Raw genomic sequence first — 13,880 nt, 5'->3', positions numbered from 1 at the left:
TCCTAAGAGGGTAGGTACTATTACTTTCTTACTCTACAGGTAAGGAAACAAGCCCAGAGAATTTAAATAACTTGCTCAAACTCACATGGTTAATGAGTCGTGGAATTAGGATTCAGGCCTGGATAATAGATTCCTGGGGTTCTTGCTCTTAATCACCATGCAATGCAGTTTTAGCCAGTGAGAAGCTATCATAGATTTCTAGCTAGTGAAGTAACTTGTGGCAAGTAATATGGTGCAGACTAGCCATAGGTTGTTGTAGTACTCACCTCAGTTACTTTTGAAGGTATGTGAAAGTCTTAACATGACTTCCTGAGATGGATCTGGCAGTGGCCAGCTCTACTTGTAATTAGCCCATTTTAGAAATCATTTTCCAAAGAATTATAATCTGCAGGAAGCTCTCTTATCCCTATTGAACAGACTGTTCCAGGCAGAAGGACCCCAGGAATCAGGTCAGGAATACCTCCTCTGGGGTCAGAATCCACGCAGCATTTGGAAGCATTTGCAAGAGGGGAAGTATTAAGACTTCTGTTGCCATTGGAGTCTGCTCTTCTGATACAGGGGGAGTTTCTCCATCATGGTTGATTGTCTTGCTGCTCATCTTGAGAGACTGGACAAGTGGGCTGGGTTACAGAGATGTGACAGACTTAGTCCTTGTCCTTGAGCAATCCACAGACTATGGAGAAGATTAAGCACACAAGCAAGTACATTCAATACAGTGTCACAAGTGCTACAGTAGAGGAACATAGAAAACGTATTGGGAGAAAAGAAATGCTTAGCAAGAGGGAGTCAGGGAAGGCTTCAGACATGTTTAAGGTGGATCTTTAAGGATGACCAGAAGAGTGTCTCTTGCTCTCTCTCTCTCTCTCTCTCTCTGTGACTATCATAAATAAATAAAAATTTTAAAAAAGTAGAAAAAAAAAAAAAGAGTGTCTCTTGGATCCTCACTTCCAAGATGACCAAGAAGAGAAGAAATAATGGTCATGTCAAAAAGGGCCGCAGCTGCGTGTGGCCTGTTTGCTACACCAGCTGTGCCTGTTGTGTGCCCAAGGACAAGGCCATTAAGTTCATTATTGGGGGCCCCTGGGTGGCTCAGTTGGCTAAGCATCTGGCTGTGGCTCAGGTCATGATCTGAAGGGTCCTGGGATCGAGCCCTGCGTTGGGCTCCCTGTTCAGTTGAGGAGTCTGCTTCTCCCTCTTCCTCTGTGATCTCTCTCACTCTCACTCTCACTCTCTCAAACAAATAAATAAAAAAATCTTCAATAAAGAAAGTTTGTTATTGGGAACTTAGAGGTCACCATTGTCAGGGACATCTCTGAAGCAAGTGTGTTCAAGGCCTATGTGCTTCCCAAGCTGTATTACAATGTGAGCTGTGTCATCCATAGTAAGGAAGTCAGGAACCATTCTCATGAAGCACAGAAGGAAGGAACACCCCCATCTCGATTTAGACCTGTGGGTTCTGTCCCATGACCTCCACCAAAGCCCATGTAAGGAGCTAAGGACTGAAGAAAAACTGTTCTCTGGGGTGGGGGATGGGGGTGGGGTGGGGGGGAATTGAGATTATACTTAAAAAAAAAGGAAAGAAGGATGACCAGAAGAGTACTTGGCAATGTGAGTGAGGATGTACATGGCCATGTTCGGGGAATGGTGAGTTGGTTCTGGTGATGGACTGACTGGCTGTTGAGAAGGGGTTCTCAATGGCAAAGAGTTTACATTCTATTGGAGTTGAGCTTTCCTTTAGGTATTTAAGGTGGAGAGTGACTTGGTTCGGAGAGAAGGTAGAGTTCTGTGATTGGCCTTACCCTGGAGGGAATGTGACTTAATCTCTGGAGTGAGGGAGAGAGGCCTTGTTCTGTTTTCTCTCTGCTTGTCCAGTGGCTTTCACTTTATTTTTCTCCATCCTTCTATAATTTCCTACCAATGCCTCCAAGGCCCTGGCTGCTGCCTGTTATTGACAATTTATAGAGCAAAAAGGATCACTTTCTAAACCCAAATTATTCTTTCTGACAGCCTACCTGTGAGGACTTGCTGAGCTGTAGGATGCCACTCTTTGGCACAGGGCACATGGTAAGCTTCTTCCTGATAAGTATTCTTATTTGAATGGAGTAATTTTGGATCAATGGAAAGAGCAAAACACTGAAAATTAGAAGATGTGATTTCCAGCCTCAGTGAACACTTAGGTTACCCCAGGCAGGCCACTTCCCTCTGCATATTTACTTGACATAAGGAGGGGACTGTGTTTTACTCATCCCAGTATCCCACATACCTGGCTCACAGCCTGATTGAACAGGTGTTCTGAGTAAGTTTATTATGGAGTAACTTAATCTGCTCATCTGTTAAATGAAGCATTTGGATCTTTTGATTTCTAAAAGTCATCCCAATTCTAAAAGTATTGTTCTATGAGAATTTATATACTTTAATTATAAAATAATAAGTGTGCTCATTTATTTAGGACCTACTTCTTGTCAGGCATTGTGTGATGCTCTTTATATATTTTTTTTCAGATTTTTAAAAAAATTAAATTTTGTCTTCATTGTCTAGAAATATTTTGGTCCTTTGGGCTATTAGCACCATGAGAACAGTACGACCTCTGCCTGTTTACCATTGTAGCCCTAGTGCTAGACACAGTCCTGGGCATGTGATGGATGCTCAGTAAGTATATGTTGAACAAATGAATTAATGGATTTGTTATCATTACAACAATCTTGTAACCAGAGATGCTATTAGCTCCATCTTCCAAAAAAAAAAATATATATATATAGTTTTAGGGTCATAGAACTAGTATGTGGCTAAGATAGAGGATTCAAATCTATCTTTAGAATTAGTGCCTTTACTACTTAATACCACAACACCTCCACTTATCTGATGTTTAAAAAAAAAATTTTTTTTTTTTTTTAAAACAGTCTCTGCACCCAATGTAGGGCTCAAACTCAGGATCCTGAGATCGAGTCACATGCTCTTCTGACTGAGCATCCAGGCACCCCCACTTATCTGATACTTTTTTTTTAAGATTTTATTTATTTATTCATGAGACACACACACACACACACACACACACACACACACAGAAAGAGGCAGAGAGAGAGAGGCAGAGACAGGCAGAGGGAGAAGCAGGCCCCCCCATGCAGGGAGCCTGACATGGGACTCAATCCCAGGTCTCCAGGATCAGGCCCTGGGCTGAAGGTGGCGCTAAACCGCTGAACAGCTCCACCCCCCCCCCCCGCCCCCCGCCCCGGACTGCCCTTATCTGATACTTTTTTTATTTAATTTAATTTTATTTTATTTTATTTTTTTCTTATCTGATACTTTAATTGAAAGTCGAAGGTCAAATTTTCGTGAGGGATTGGTGATGGGTTTGATTAGGCATCAGTTTTATTCATGCTAAGAGTTGGCAAGTATTTTTAGCACCTCAAGAAAACAGAGTTTATAAAAGCAGTTACTATTCATTAGATTTTTCATTACTGTGTGATAAGTAAATGACATTTAGAAGCCATTTCCATTGTTTTAGTGATCATCTGTTCATTGAAAACTCCTGGATTTGTGCTTCCAGCTCAGACTTCTCCTCTGAACTTTAGACTTGTATATCTAACCTCTTAATTGACATTTTGGATGTCTAACCAGCATTTTAAACTTAACGAGTTCACACTTAACATTTATTCTGCTAGCAGATCCTTTTTGTTCTTGTTTTTGATACTTTAAAACGTATCAGAAATTCAGACATCCTTCATAACTTCTGCCACTACCACCTTGACCTTAACTATTGTTTCTGGTTTGGAGAGGTGCTAGCCTCAGTTGGTTTCCCACTTGTGCCCTTGCCTGCCAATTGTTTGTTTTAAATAGGACAGAGTGATCCATTCAAAATGTAAATCTAATTGTATAGATCTTCTGTTCAAAACTATATCTTTCAGAGAAAAAGCCAAAGTCCTGGGCTCCCAGTTACCTAGCTTACCTGGCTTACCCTCATTTCCCCTTCACCTGTTCACCCTGCCTGTTGGCCTTCTCACTGTTCTTTGAACAAGACAGACATGCTCCTGCCTTGAGCTAGCCCTTTGCATTTGTTCTTTTTCCTCTTTCCTCGTGGTGCCTTACCTCATTTCTTTCAGATCGTTTGGTCAAATGCCAACTTCTCAGTGAGGATTTCTTCAGTCATTCCATTTAAAAATAGCAACTCCCTTCCCATAGTACACTGCAACCTCTTTCTCTGTCTTTCTCCATAGCATTTATCACCCTCTGATAGACCTCTCTCCAACCCTCCACCTCGCCCCTCCACTCCCTGTTAGTTCCACAGGAGCAGGGATTTTTGTTCATTGCCACGTCCTCAGTGCCTAGAGCACTGAGTGGTGCATAGCATAGGCTTAGTAAGTATTTGTTGAATGCAATCTTGGGCGAGTACATTGCTAGATGCTTTATAGATATTTGTTTACCTTTCTTCATATCCCAGCAAAATGAAGAAAATTATAAAAGAGGAAAATTATTTGCCCAAGATTGCATGGCTAGAAAGTTGTAAAGCCTAGGTCTGTTCCACTTAGTACATAGCCTTAGCCAGGCTCCCCAAAAATAGGAGAGAAGGATGGAGCCTAAATATTATTGCTTTGCTGCTGAACGAAGTGTGTAAACCATAGACCTGGATACCAGAAGAAAGGCAAAGTCTGAATGTCCTGAATTCGGATTGTTCATTGACTCATGTGGGAACACACTTCTATTGTGTGATGCCACCACAGCTGGAAATCTAAAATGTACCTGGAAAGAGGCCTCTGTGTGAGATCTCCCTGTGTGGCATTTCACACACCTTTGGCTTGTACACAAAGTCAGAAGGGTTTTGTGATGATTGAGAAATTTTTCTGCCCTCTTCCCCAGGAAAGACCTTCCCCAGAGTTTGGAATAACATTAGAGTTACTTTAGGCTGTTTGTTTCACCTTACTCTTCTTTCCTGAGGTTTAATGTCAACCAAGGTCAGAGTGTCAGCCATCTCCAGGGTACACTGGAATGTGACTTTCTATGATATGGTGATTAGAAAGGCCTAGGTTAGAGCTGTTCTGAGAGTAAGATGAGGCTAGAGTCTTTAGGGTAAAAACATCTTTAGGGTAAAATGAGGCTGAATTCAAATGTGATCCTAATAGAAGTATGTCACTATCAGAAAAGGAGAGGGCAAGTAAGATCAGGATGCAAACAATCCCTTCCCCTCCACTTTCCCCTGATGACTGGGATATATCTCTCTCCTAAGTCTCAGGTACCTGTAACTATACCCCCCCACCCCACCCATTTTTTTTTATTGTGATAAAATACATATAACATGAAATTTGCCATTTTAACCATTTTTGTACGTATGGTTCCATATTAAATACATTCATAATGTGAAACCATCACCAGGATCCATCTCCAGAATGCTTTTCATCTTGTAAAACTGAAACTTATACCCATTAAACACTCCCATTTCCTGCCCCCCACCCCTACCCTCCAAGCCCCAGCAGTCACCATTCTACTTTCTGTCTCTGTGATTTTGACTTAAAACCCAGGTGCCGGGGATCCCTGGGTGGCGCAGCGGTTTGGTGCCTGCCTTTGGCCCAGGGCGCGATCCTGGAGACCTGGGATCGAATCCCACGTCGGGCTCCCGGTGCATGGAACCTGCTTCTCCCTCTGCCTGTGTCTCTGCCTCTCTGTCTCTCTCTCTGTGTGACTATCATAAACAAAACAAAACGAAACAAAAAAACCCAGGTGCAGGTAAGTTTGGGGTGAGAGACCTGGTGAAGCCCTGGATTTACAAGAGACCTGGACAGAGGGAGCAGAAGCAGATGTATTCAGGGTAAGGCTGTCCTCAGTGACATGACAGGAGTAGAAGAGGAGGAAGTGGAGAAAAGTCATCCTGGGGTATGATATAGTCAATGACATGTTCAGAGAATAGTGAATGGTGAAATACGGATCAGAGTGGTCCCCAGAGAAAAATGAGAGTGGGATTGGAGTGGTGTGCAGGGAATAATGAAAATAGGATGAGAACTTTACCCAGGGTAAGGTAAGCCTAGGAGAAAAGTGTATGGAGGTGACAGTACTGATCCCAGGGTGAGAGAAAGAAAATAGCATGTTTGAGCAGGCAGAAGTAGCAAAGGAGGCACAGTGAGAGAAGAATTTTAGGGCAACATGTTTAGGAGATGAGGCCAGGGAGACAAGCAGATGTCAGATTGTAGAGAGCCTCGTATGTCATGTGAAGGATTTGAGACTTCGTTGTTTTGGCAATGCAGAATCCTTGAAAAGTTTTAAGTAAAGGATAGATATGGTCAAATTTGCTTCTGGTCACTGTGCCCTGTGTTCCCAGGAGATTTGAGGTTAGGAAAGGCCAGCCTATGGCAATCTAAGGATTTGAGGCAGATGTTTGCTGGAAACCGCAAGGATCTGGCTTATCTGTCTGTGCTGAGATACCTGAGGGAGGCGTTGGAGTCGCAGGGAAATCACAGAGGCTTTTCTTGGTCAAAAACTAAGAACGTGAGACGCCTGGGTGGCTCAGTGGTTTGGCCCCTGCCTTCGGCCCAGGGTGTGATTCTGGAGACCCGGGATTGAGTCCCATGTTCGGGCTCCCTGCATGGAGCTTGCTTCTCTCTCTGTCGGTGTCTCTGCCTCTCTCTGCTTCTCTCATGAATAAATAAAATCTTAAAAAAACAAACAAACACGAAAACCAAAAAACCAAGAACCTCTGCAGTTGCACAGCATCGAGAATGTGCTAAATGCGACTAAATTGTTCACTTTAAAATGGTCTTTAAGGGATCCCTGGGTGGCGCAGCGGTTTGGCGCCTGCCTTTGGCCCAGGGCGCGATCCTGGAGATCCGGGATCGAATCCCACGTCAGGCTCCCGGTGCATGGAGCCTGCTTCTCCCTCTGCCTGTGTCTCTGCCTCTCTCTCTCACTGTGTTCCTATCATAAATTAAAAAAAAAAATAAATAAAATAAAAATAAAATGGTCTTTAAAAAAATAAAATAAATAAAATCATCACTTTTGGGAGCACCTGGGTGGCTCAGTCGGTTAAACCTCTGCCTTCAGCTCAGGTCATGATCTCAGGGTCCTGGGATTGAGCCCACTGAGCAGGGAGCCCACTTCTTCCTTTCCCTTTGCTGCTCCTTCACTTGTGTTCTCTTGCTCTCTCTCAAATAAATAAATAAAATCTTAAAAATAAATATATAAAATGGTCAATTTGGGGGGCGCTTGGGTAGCTTAGTAAGCATCCAGCTCTTGGTTTCAGCTTAGGTCATGATCTCAGGTCATGAGTTTGAGCCCCACATCGGCTCTGCAGTCAGCACAGAGTCTCCTTGGGATTCTTTTCCCCACCCTCTCACCTTCTCTCTAACCTTCCCCCACTCACACTCTCTCTAAAATAAATAACTAAATAAAATCTTTAAAATGGTCAATTTTGTGTTATGTGAATTGTATTTTTTTTCAATTAAAAAGAGCTTAAAAAACATAAAACCAAGGATATTGTCCTATTTCAGTCTTTCTAGGACTTGGCTGGGGGACTCGACCTCTGTGACTGACTTTCTTCTGCAAGGGCTTGATTTATTGGTGGTAGCACTGGGGAGTCAAGGATGGGACTAGCCACAGCAGGAGGGATGTGAGCCTAAGGCATGTCCTCTTCTTGTCCATCCTTCCTGTTGGCTGGCAGACTCATCTAACAAGTCTGTCTAACCATGGCCCTTCTCTGCTCAGAAGTGTCTGTTGCTTTCCCATTCCCCACAGATTCTAAAATCCAAGCTTTTGATGGAATCTGGTGTTCATGACATTCAGTGATCTGGCTCTTGCTTACTGCCTTTTTAGCAAACATCTGTTTCCATTCCTGCTTTCCATTTTGCTTGAATGTCTTCCTTGTCTAGTAACTCCTCATCCTTCAGTACCCATCTTTAGGGTCACCACTTTTTTGGAAGTCTTCTCTGATTTTCTTGCTCATATGTAGGCAGCCCATTTCCCTGCCTACAGGTGGGCAGCCCGTTTACCATTATTCTTTCATTCTACTTGATATGTCTGTTAGTTATCTCACTGTATTGTGATTGCTTTGTGTATGATTGTTACACAGATTGGGAATTTTTTAAAAAGATAATGGTCCCACTTTGTTTTTTTTTTTTTCCTTTATCCCTCACCCAGTATTTTTTTTTTAATAATAATTATTTTTTATTGGTGTTCAATTTACCAACATACAGAATAACACCCAGTGCTCATCCTGTCAAGTGCCCCCCTCAGTGCCCGTCACCCATTCACCCCCACCCCCCGCCCTCCTCCCCTTCTATCACCCCTAGTTCGTTTCCCAGAGTTAGGACTCTTTATGTTCTGTCTCCCTTTCTGATATTTCCTACCCATTTCTTCTCCCTTCCCTTCTATTCCCTTTCACTATTATTTATATTCCCCAAATGAATGAGAACATACAATGTTTGTCCTTCTCCGATTGATTTACTTCACTCAGCATAATACCTTCCAGTTCCATCCACGTTGAAGCAAATGGTGTATCCCTCACCCAGTATTGCACAAAGACGGTTCTCACTGATTATTTTAGAGACATTCTTTTTTTTTTTTAAGATTTTATATTTTATTCATTTATTCATGAGAAACAGAGAGAGGGAGAGAGAGAGGGAGAGAGAGAGGGGCAGAGACACAGGCAGAGGGAAAAGCAGGCTCCATGCAAGGAGCCCAATGTGGGACTCGATCCTGGGACTCCAAGATCACACCCTGGGCCAAAGGCAGGCACCAAACTGCTGAGCTACCCAGGGATCCCCTTTAGAGACATTCTTATTTCTACACCATAAAGACTCCATCACAAACTGCAAATAATATGCTATGTTGGTATTGGTCTATGTAGTGATGCTAATGGGAGGCATCATCTGTAACTGTCTTGCATTTCTTTTCTTCCCACCCTAGCCAACAGGTTCCATGGAACAGTAACTGCAGAGCTCAGGGCTTAGAAATTAGTTCTTTGTTTCATCGGGGGGGCGGGGGGCGGAAGGAGTATCTGAAGTGAGTGTAAATGGCAGAGGCTCTTGTCTGTCAGTATTGGCAAAATACTTTGCCATTCTTTTTTTTTAATGATAGAGCACTTGAGTTTTAGTGGGCATATATCAACCTTTTATAACTCTTTTGCAACTAAATGTGGCCACATGCCCAACTTTGAATCAGTGGAATCTAAGTGAAAGTGGTCTATTTACCACTTTTGGGGTCATCTTAGAAAGAGTGGCTGAGTGTTTCTTTTGTTCTTTTTCTTTTCCTGTCAGCTGGGGTATAATGAGAGCTACAGCACTTTTTGGTCCCAGAGATGGCAGCTTCATATTGAGTGAGGATGGCAAAGTTCTATTCTCTGCCTCACACTGCTCACTGCTAAGCTATAATGTGTGAGAGAAATAAACTCCCCTTTGGTGTAATCTACTCTGAATTGGGGTCTCTTAGATACAGCAGCTTTAGCTGCCCCCTCACTGATACAGGGAGGCATTGGGTTACTGTAGTCTCAGGTTGCTCCTTCCTGCTGCTCCTGGATGTCTCTTAGCCTATGTACTGGGTTCCTTACTGTTTCTTGCCTCTTAGCTCTATTTCCTGTTACTCAGATGGTTCCCTGAGTTGTCTCATGTACTTAAAAAAATTTGTTGTGGTGAAGGTCATATCATTATAAAATTAACCATTGTAAATTGAACAATTCAGGTATATTCATAATTTTTTGTAACCACCACCTCTATCCAGCTGCAAAACATTTCCATTACTCCAGTGTAAAACACCTTACCTGTTAAGCAGTTTCTTCCCATTTCCCCTTCCCTCTGGCAGCCATCAGTCTACTCTCTTCCTGTAGATTTAATTATTCTGGGTATTTCATATACATGGAATCATACAATATGTAGACTTTTGTGTCTAACTTCTTTAATATAGCATAATATTTTGGAGGTTTGTCCATAGTGTAGCATTTGTCAGTACATCATTTTTTTTTAAGATTTTATTTATTTATTCATGACAGACACACACACACACACAGAGAGAGAGAGAGAGAGAGGCAGAGACACAGACAGAGGGAGAAACAGGCTCCCTGCAAGGATCCCAACTTAAGACTTGATCCCGGACCCCGGGATCAGGCTCTGAGCCAAAGGCAGATACTCAACTGCTGAGCCACCCAGGCATCCCAGTACATCATTTTTTTAAATTTTTTTTTCTTATTATAGAGAAGTATATAATATAAAATTTGACATTTTAACTATTTATTTATTTATTTAAAAGATTTTACTTATTTATTCATAGAGACAGAGAGAGAGGCAGAGGGAGAAGCAGGCTCCATGCAGGGAGCCTGATGTGGGACTCCATCCCAGGTCCCCAGGATCACACCCCAGGCTGCAGGCGGTGCCAAACCGCTGCGCCACCAGGGCTGCCCTATTTTTTAATTTAAATTCAATTAGCCAACATAAATTACATCATTCATTTCAGATATAGAGTTCAGTAATTCATCAATTGTATATAACACCCAGTGCTCATTACATCATGTGCCCTCCTTAATGCCCATCACCCAATTATCCCATCCCCTCACTCATCTCTCCTCCAGCGACCCTCAGTTTGTTTCATGTAGTTAAGAGTCTCTCAGAGTTTTCCTTCCTCCCTTCTCCTATGATTCTCTATGCTGTTTCTTATATTCCACATATGAGTGAAACCATATGTGAAACCATAATCATCTTTTTCTGACTTATTTCACCCAGCAAAAATACCCTCCAGGTCCATCCATGTCAATTTAAGATTTCATCCTTTCTGATGACTAATATTCATACACACACACACACACACACACACACACACACCACATCTTCTTTATCCTTTCGTTTGTTGATGGTGTATCAGCTCTTTCCACAGCTTGGCTATTGTGGACATTGCTGCTATAAACATTGGGGTGCATGTGCCCCTTCAGATCAATACATTTGTTTCCTATGGGTAAATACCTAGTAGTACAATTCTTGGGTTTAGGGTAGTTCCTATTTTTAACTTCTTGAGAAACCTCCATACTGTTTTCCAGAGTGGCTGTACCAGCTAGCCTTCTCACCAACAGTGTGTAAGAGGGTCTGCCTTTCTCCCCATCCTTGCCAACATTTGTTTACTGATTTGTTAATTTTAGCCATTCTAATTGGTACCTCATTATGGTTTTGATCTGAATTTCCCTGATGCCGCATCCTTTCTTTATTAAAACTTTCCATGGTGAGGGATAGAGGGATCATACCTCAATATCATAAAAGCTGTCTATGAAAATCCCAAAGCAAATGTTATTCTCAATGTGGAAAAACTGCGAGCTTTTCCCCTAAGGTCAGGAACACGACAGGGATGTCCACTCTCACCACTGTTGTTCAACATAGTACTGGAAGTCCTAGCCTCAGAATCAGATAAGAGGGAGGAATAAAAGACGTTCAAATTGGCAAAGAAGAAGTCAAACTCTCATTCTTTGCAGATGACATTATATTTTATGTGGAAAACCCAAAAGACTCCACCCCAAAATTGCTAGAACTCATAACAGGAATTCAGCAATGTGGCAGGATATAAAATCAATGCACAGAAATCAGTTGCATTTCTATATATTAACAATGAGACAGAAGAAAGAGAAATTAAGGAATTGATCCCATTTTAACCACTTTAAAGTATATAATTCTGTGGCAATAATTACATTCACTGTGTTACACAACCATTGCCACTGTTGCCAAAACCTTTTCATCATTCCAAAAGAAACTCTAACACATTAAGCAATAACTCCCCATTACCCCCTTCCCCTCAGCTCCTGTTAAATTCTAATCTGCTTTTGGGATGCCTGGGTGGCTCAGTGGTTGAGTGTCTGCCTTCAGCTCAGGGTGTGTTGCCTGGGTCCTGAGATTGAGTCCCGCATCAGGCTCCCCTCAGTGAGCCTGCTTCTCCCTCTACCTATGTTTCTGTGTTTCTCATGAATAAATAAATAAAATTTTAAAAAAATTCTCATCTACTTTCTATCTCTACGAGTTTGCTTATTCTAGATATTTCATATTTCCTCTGTTTTATATAAGATCATCGAGTATTTTTCCTTTTGTGTGTGGCTTATTTCACTTAGCATAATGTTCATAAAGTTCATCCATGTTGTGGTATGTATCAGACAACTTCATGCCTCTTTATGGCCAGTATTATATTGTATGATATTAGAATACACACACACACACACACACACACACACACACACACATATTCCACAATTGTTTATCCATTCATCTGGTGGTAGACACTAGACATGAGCTGTTTCTACCTTTTGGCTCTTAGGAGTAGTGCAGACATAGACATGCATGTACATGTACTTATTTGAGTACTAGTTCTTTTTTTTTTTTTTAAATAGGCTCCATGCCCAACATGGGGATCAAACTCATGACCTGAGATCAAGAGATATATGTTCTACTGGCTGAGCCAGCTGAGTACCCCTGAGTACCAGTTTTTAATTCTTTTGGCTACATACAGGACCTAGGAGTAGAATTTTGATTAAAGTATAATTCTGTATTTAACTGTTTTAGGAACCACCCAAACTGTTTTCCACAGAAGCTGCACCATTTTACATTCCTACCAGCAGTGTGTAAGTGTTCCATTTGGCCATACCTTTGCCATTACTAGTTATTTTTCATTCATTTGTTTTAATTACACTTATTCTAGTGAGTGGGACATGGTATCTTATTATGGGTGTGTGTGTGTGTGTTTAAAGGATTTAAAAAATTTTTAAGTACAATCTACTCCCCAATGTGGGGCTTGAACTCATGACCCCAAGATCAGGAGTTGCATGCCCTACAGACTGAGCCAGCCAGTCACCCCTCATTGTAGTTTGGTTTGCATTTCCCTAATGATTATGATGTCAAGCATCTTTTCATGTACTTATTGGCCATGTGTATGTCTTCTTTGGAGAAATGTCTATTCAAGTTGGTTTATTTAAAATTGGTTTGTCTTTTTATTGTTGAGTGGTTAAAATTCTTCATATTTCTGAATACTAGACCATTATCAGCTATATGATTTGCAAATCTTCCTTCCCATTCTGTAGATTGACTTTTCACTTTCTTGATAATGTCTTTGGCATACAATCATTTTTAATTATTATAGAGTCCCATGTATCTATTTTTTCTTTTGTTGCTCATACTTCTAGTGTCATATCTAAGAATTCATTGCCAAATTTAAGGTAATGAAAACTGTCTCTATGTTTTCTTCTAAGAGTTTTATGGTTTTACCTGTTATATTTAGGTTGTTGATTCATTTTGAGTTAATATTTGTATAAGATATGAGCCTAGGAGCACCTGGATGATTCAGTCTGTTTAATGTCTGACTCTTGATTTCAGCTCAGGTCATGATGTCAGGGTCGGCTTGTGCTGGGCTTGGAGTCTGCTTAAGATTCTCCCTTTCCCTCTGCCCCTCCCCACTCATGCTCTATCTCTTAAAAAAAAAAAAAAAAAGATGTGAGTCTCATGTACTTTTAAATCCTTGACTGAATGCTATTGGGATTTTTGCAGTCAGTAATGATTTTTAGGTTTCCATATCCCAGTAGATACAGAAGTTGTGTTAGCTGCTGTTGGCTGAAGTGCAACTTTTCACCATGGCTGCATCTTAGAGCACATTGCTTCCTTCTCTGATGCTATCTTACTGATGTGCATTTAATTTGTGTAGGGCTACATTGAGAGTAAGGCCACTGCTGTTTTATGGCTGCCAGTCAGTTGATTGACACACCCTCTCGTACATGCAGTGGGATGCTGTGCCATGGGCTTGTCTGTATCTTAGACCATGCAGAAGGGGGAGACCAGAGCCTGAAGAAAACAAGGCAAAGCTGCCAGGAGTCAGGGGAATAATACTGTCAGGTAGCAAGTCTGTACTGAGCCCAGTCAGGCTCCTAGACCTGCATATGTCTTTTTGAG

General features: G+C 41.6%; 2 protein-coding genes across 6 annotated transcripts in view; both read left to right on the top strand.

The window, feature by feature from the left end:
• The window catches only part of STIM1 (stromal interaction molecule 1), a 195,054-nt gene that overhangs the window by 46,304 nt on the left and 134,870 nt on the right, over nucleotides 1-13,880 (top strand). The window lies entirely within an intron of this gene.
• LOC121476252 (40S ribosomal protein S26-like) lies at nucleotides 904-1,467 on the top strand. Its single transcript, XM_041729996.1, has 2 exons — nucleotides 904-1,062; nucleotides 1,266-1,467. The coding sequence occupies exons 1-2, from the start codon at nucleotides 953-955 to the stop codon at nucleotides 1,465-1,467; spliced, it is 312 nt and encodes a 103-aa protein (XP_041585930.1). The 5' UTR covers nucleotides 904-952.

Source organism: Vulpes lagopus, chromosome 15, assembly GCF_018345385.1.
Source record: "Vulpes lagopus strain Blue_001 chromosome 15, ASM1834538v1, whole genome shotgun sequence".
In the NCBI taxonomy this organism is placed as follows: Eukaryota; Metazoa; Chordata; class Mammalia; order Carnivora; family Canidae; genus Vulpes; species Vulpes lagopus.
This window is presented reverse-complemented; position numbering and strand designations above follow the sequence as displayed.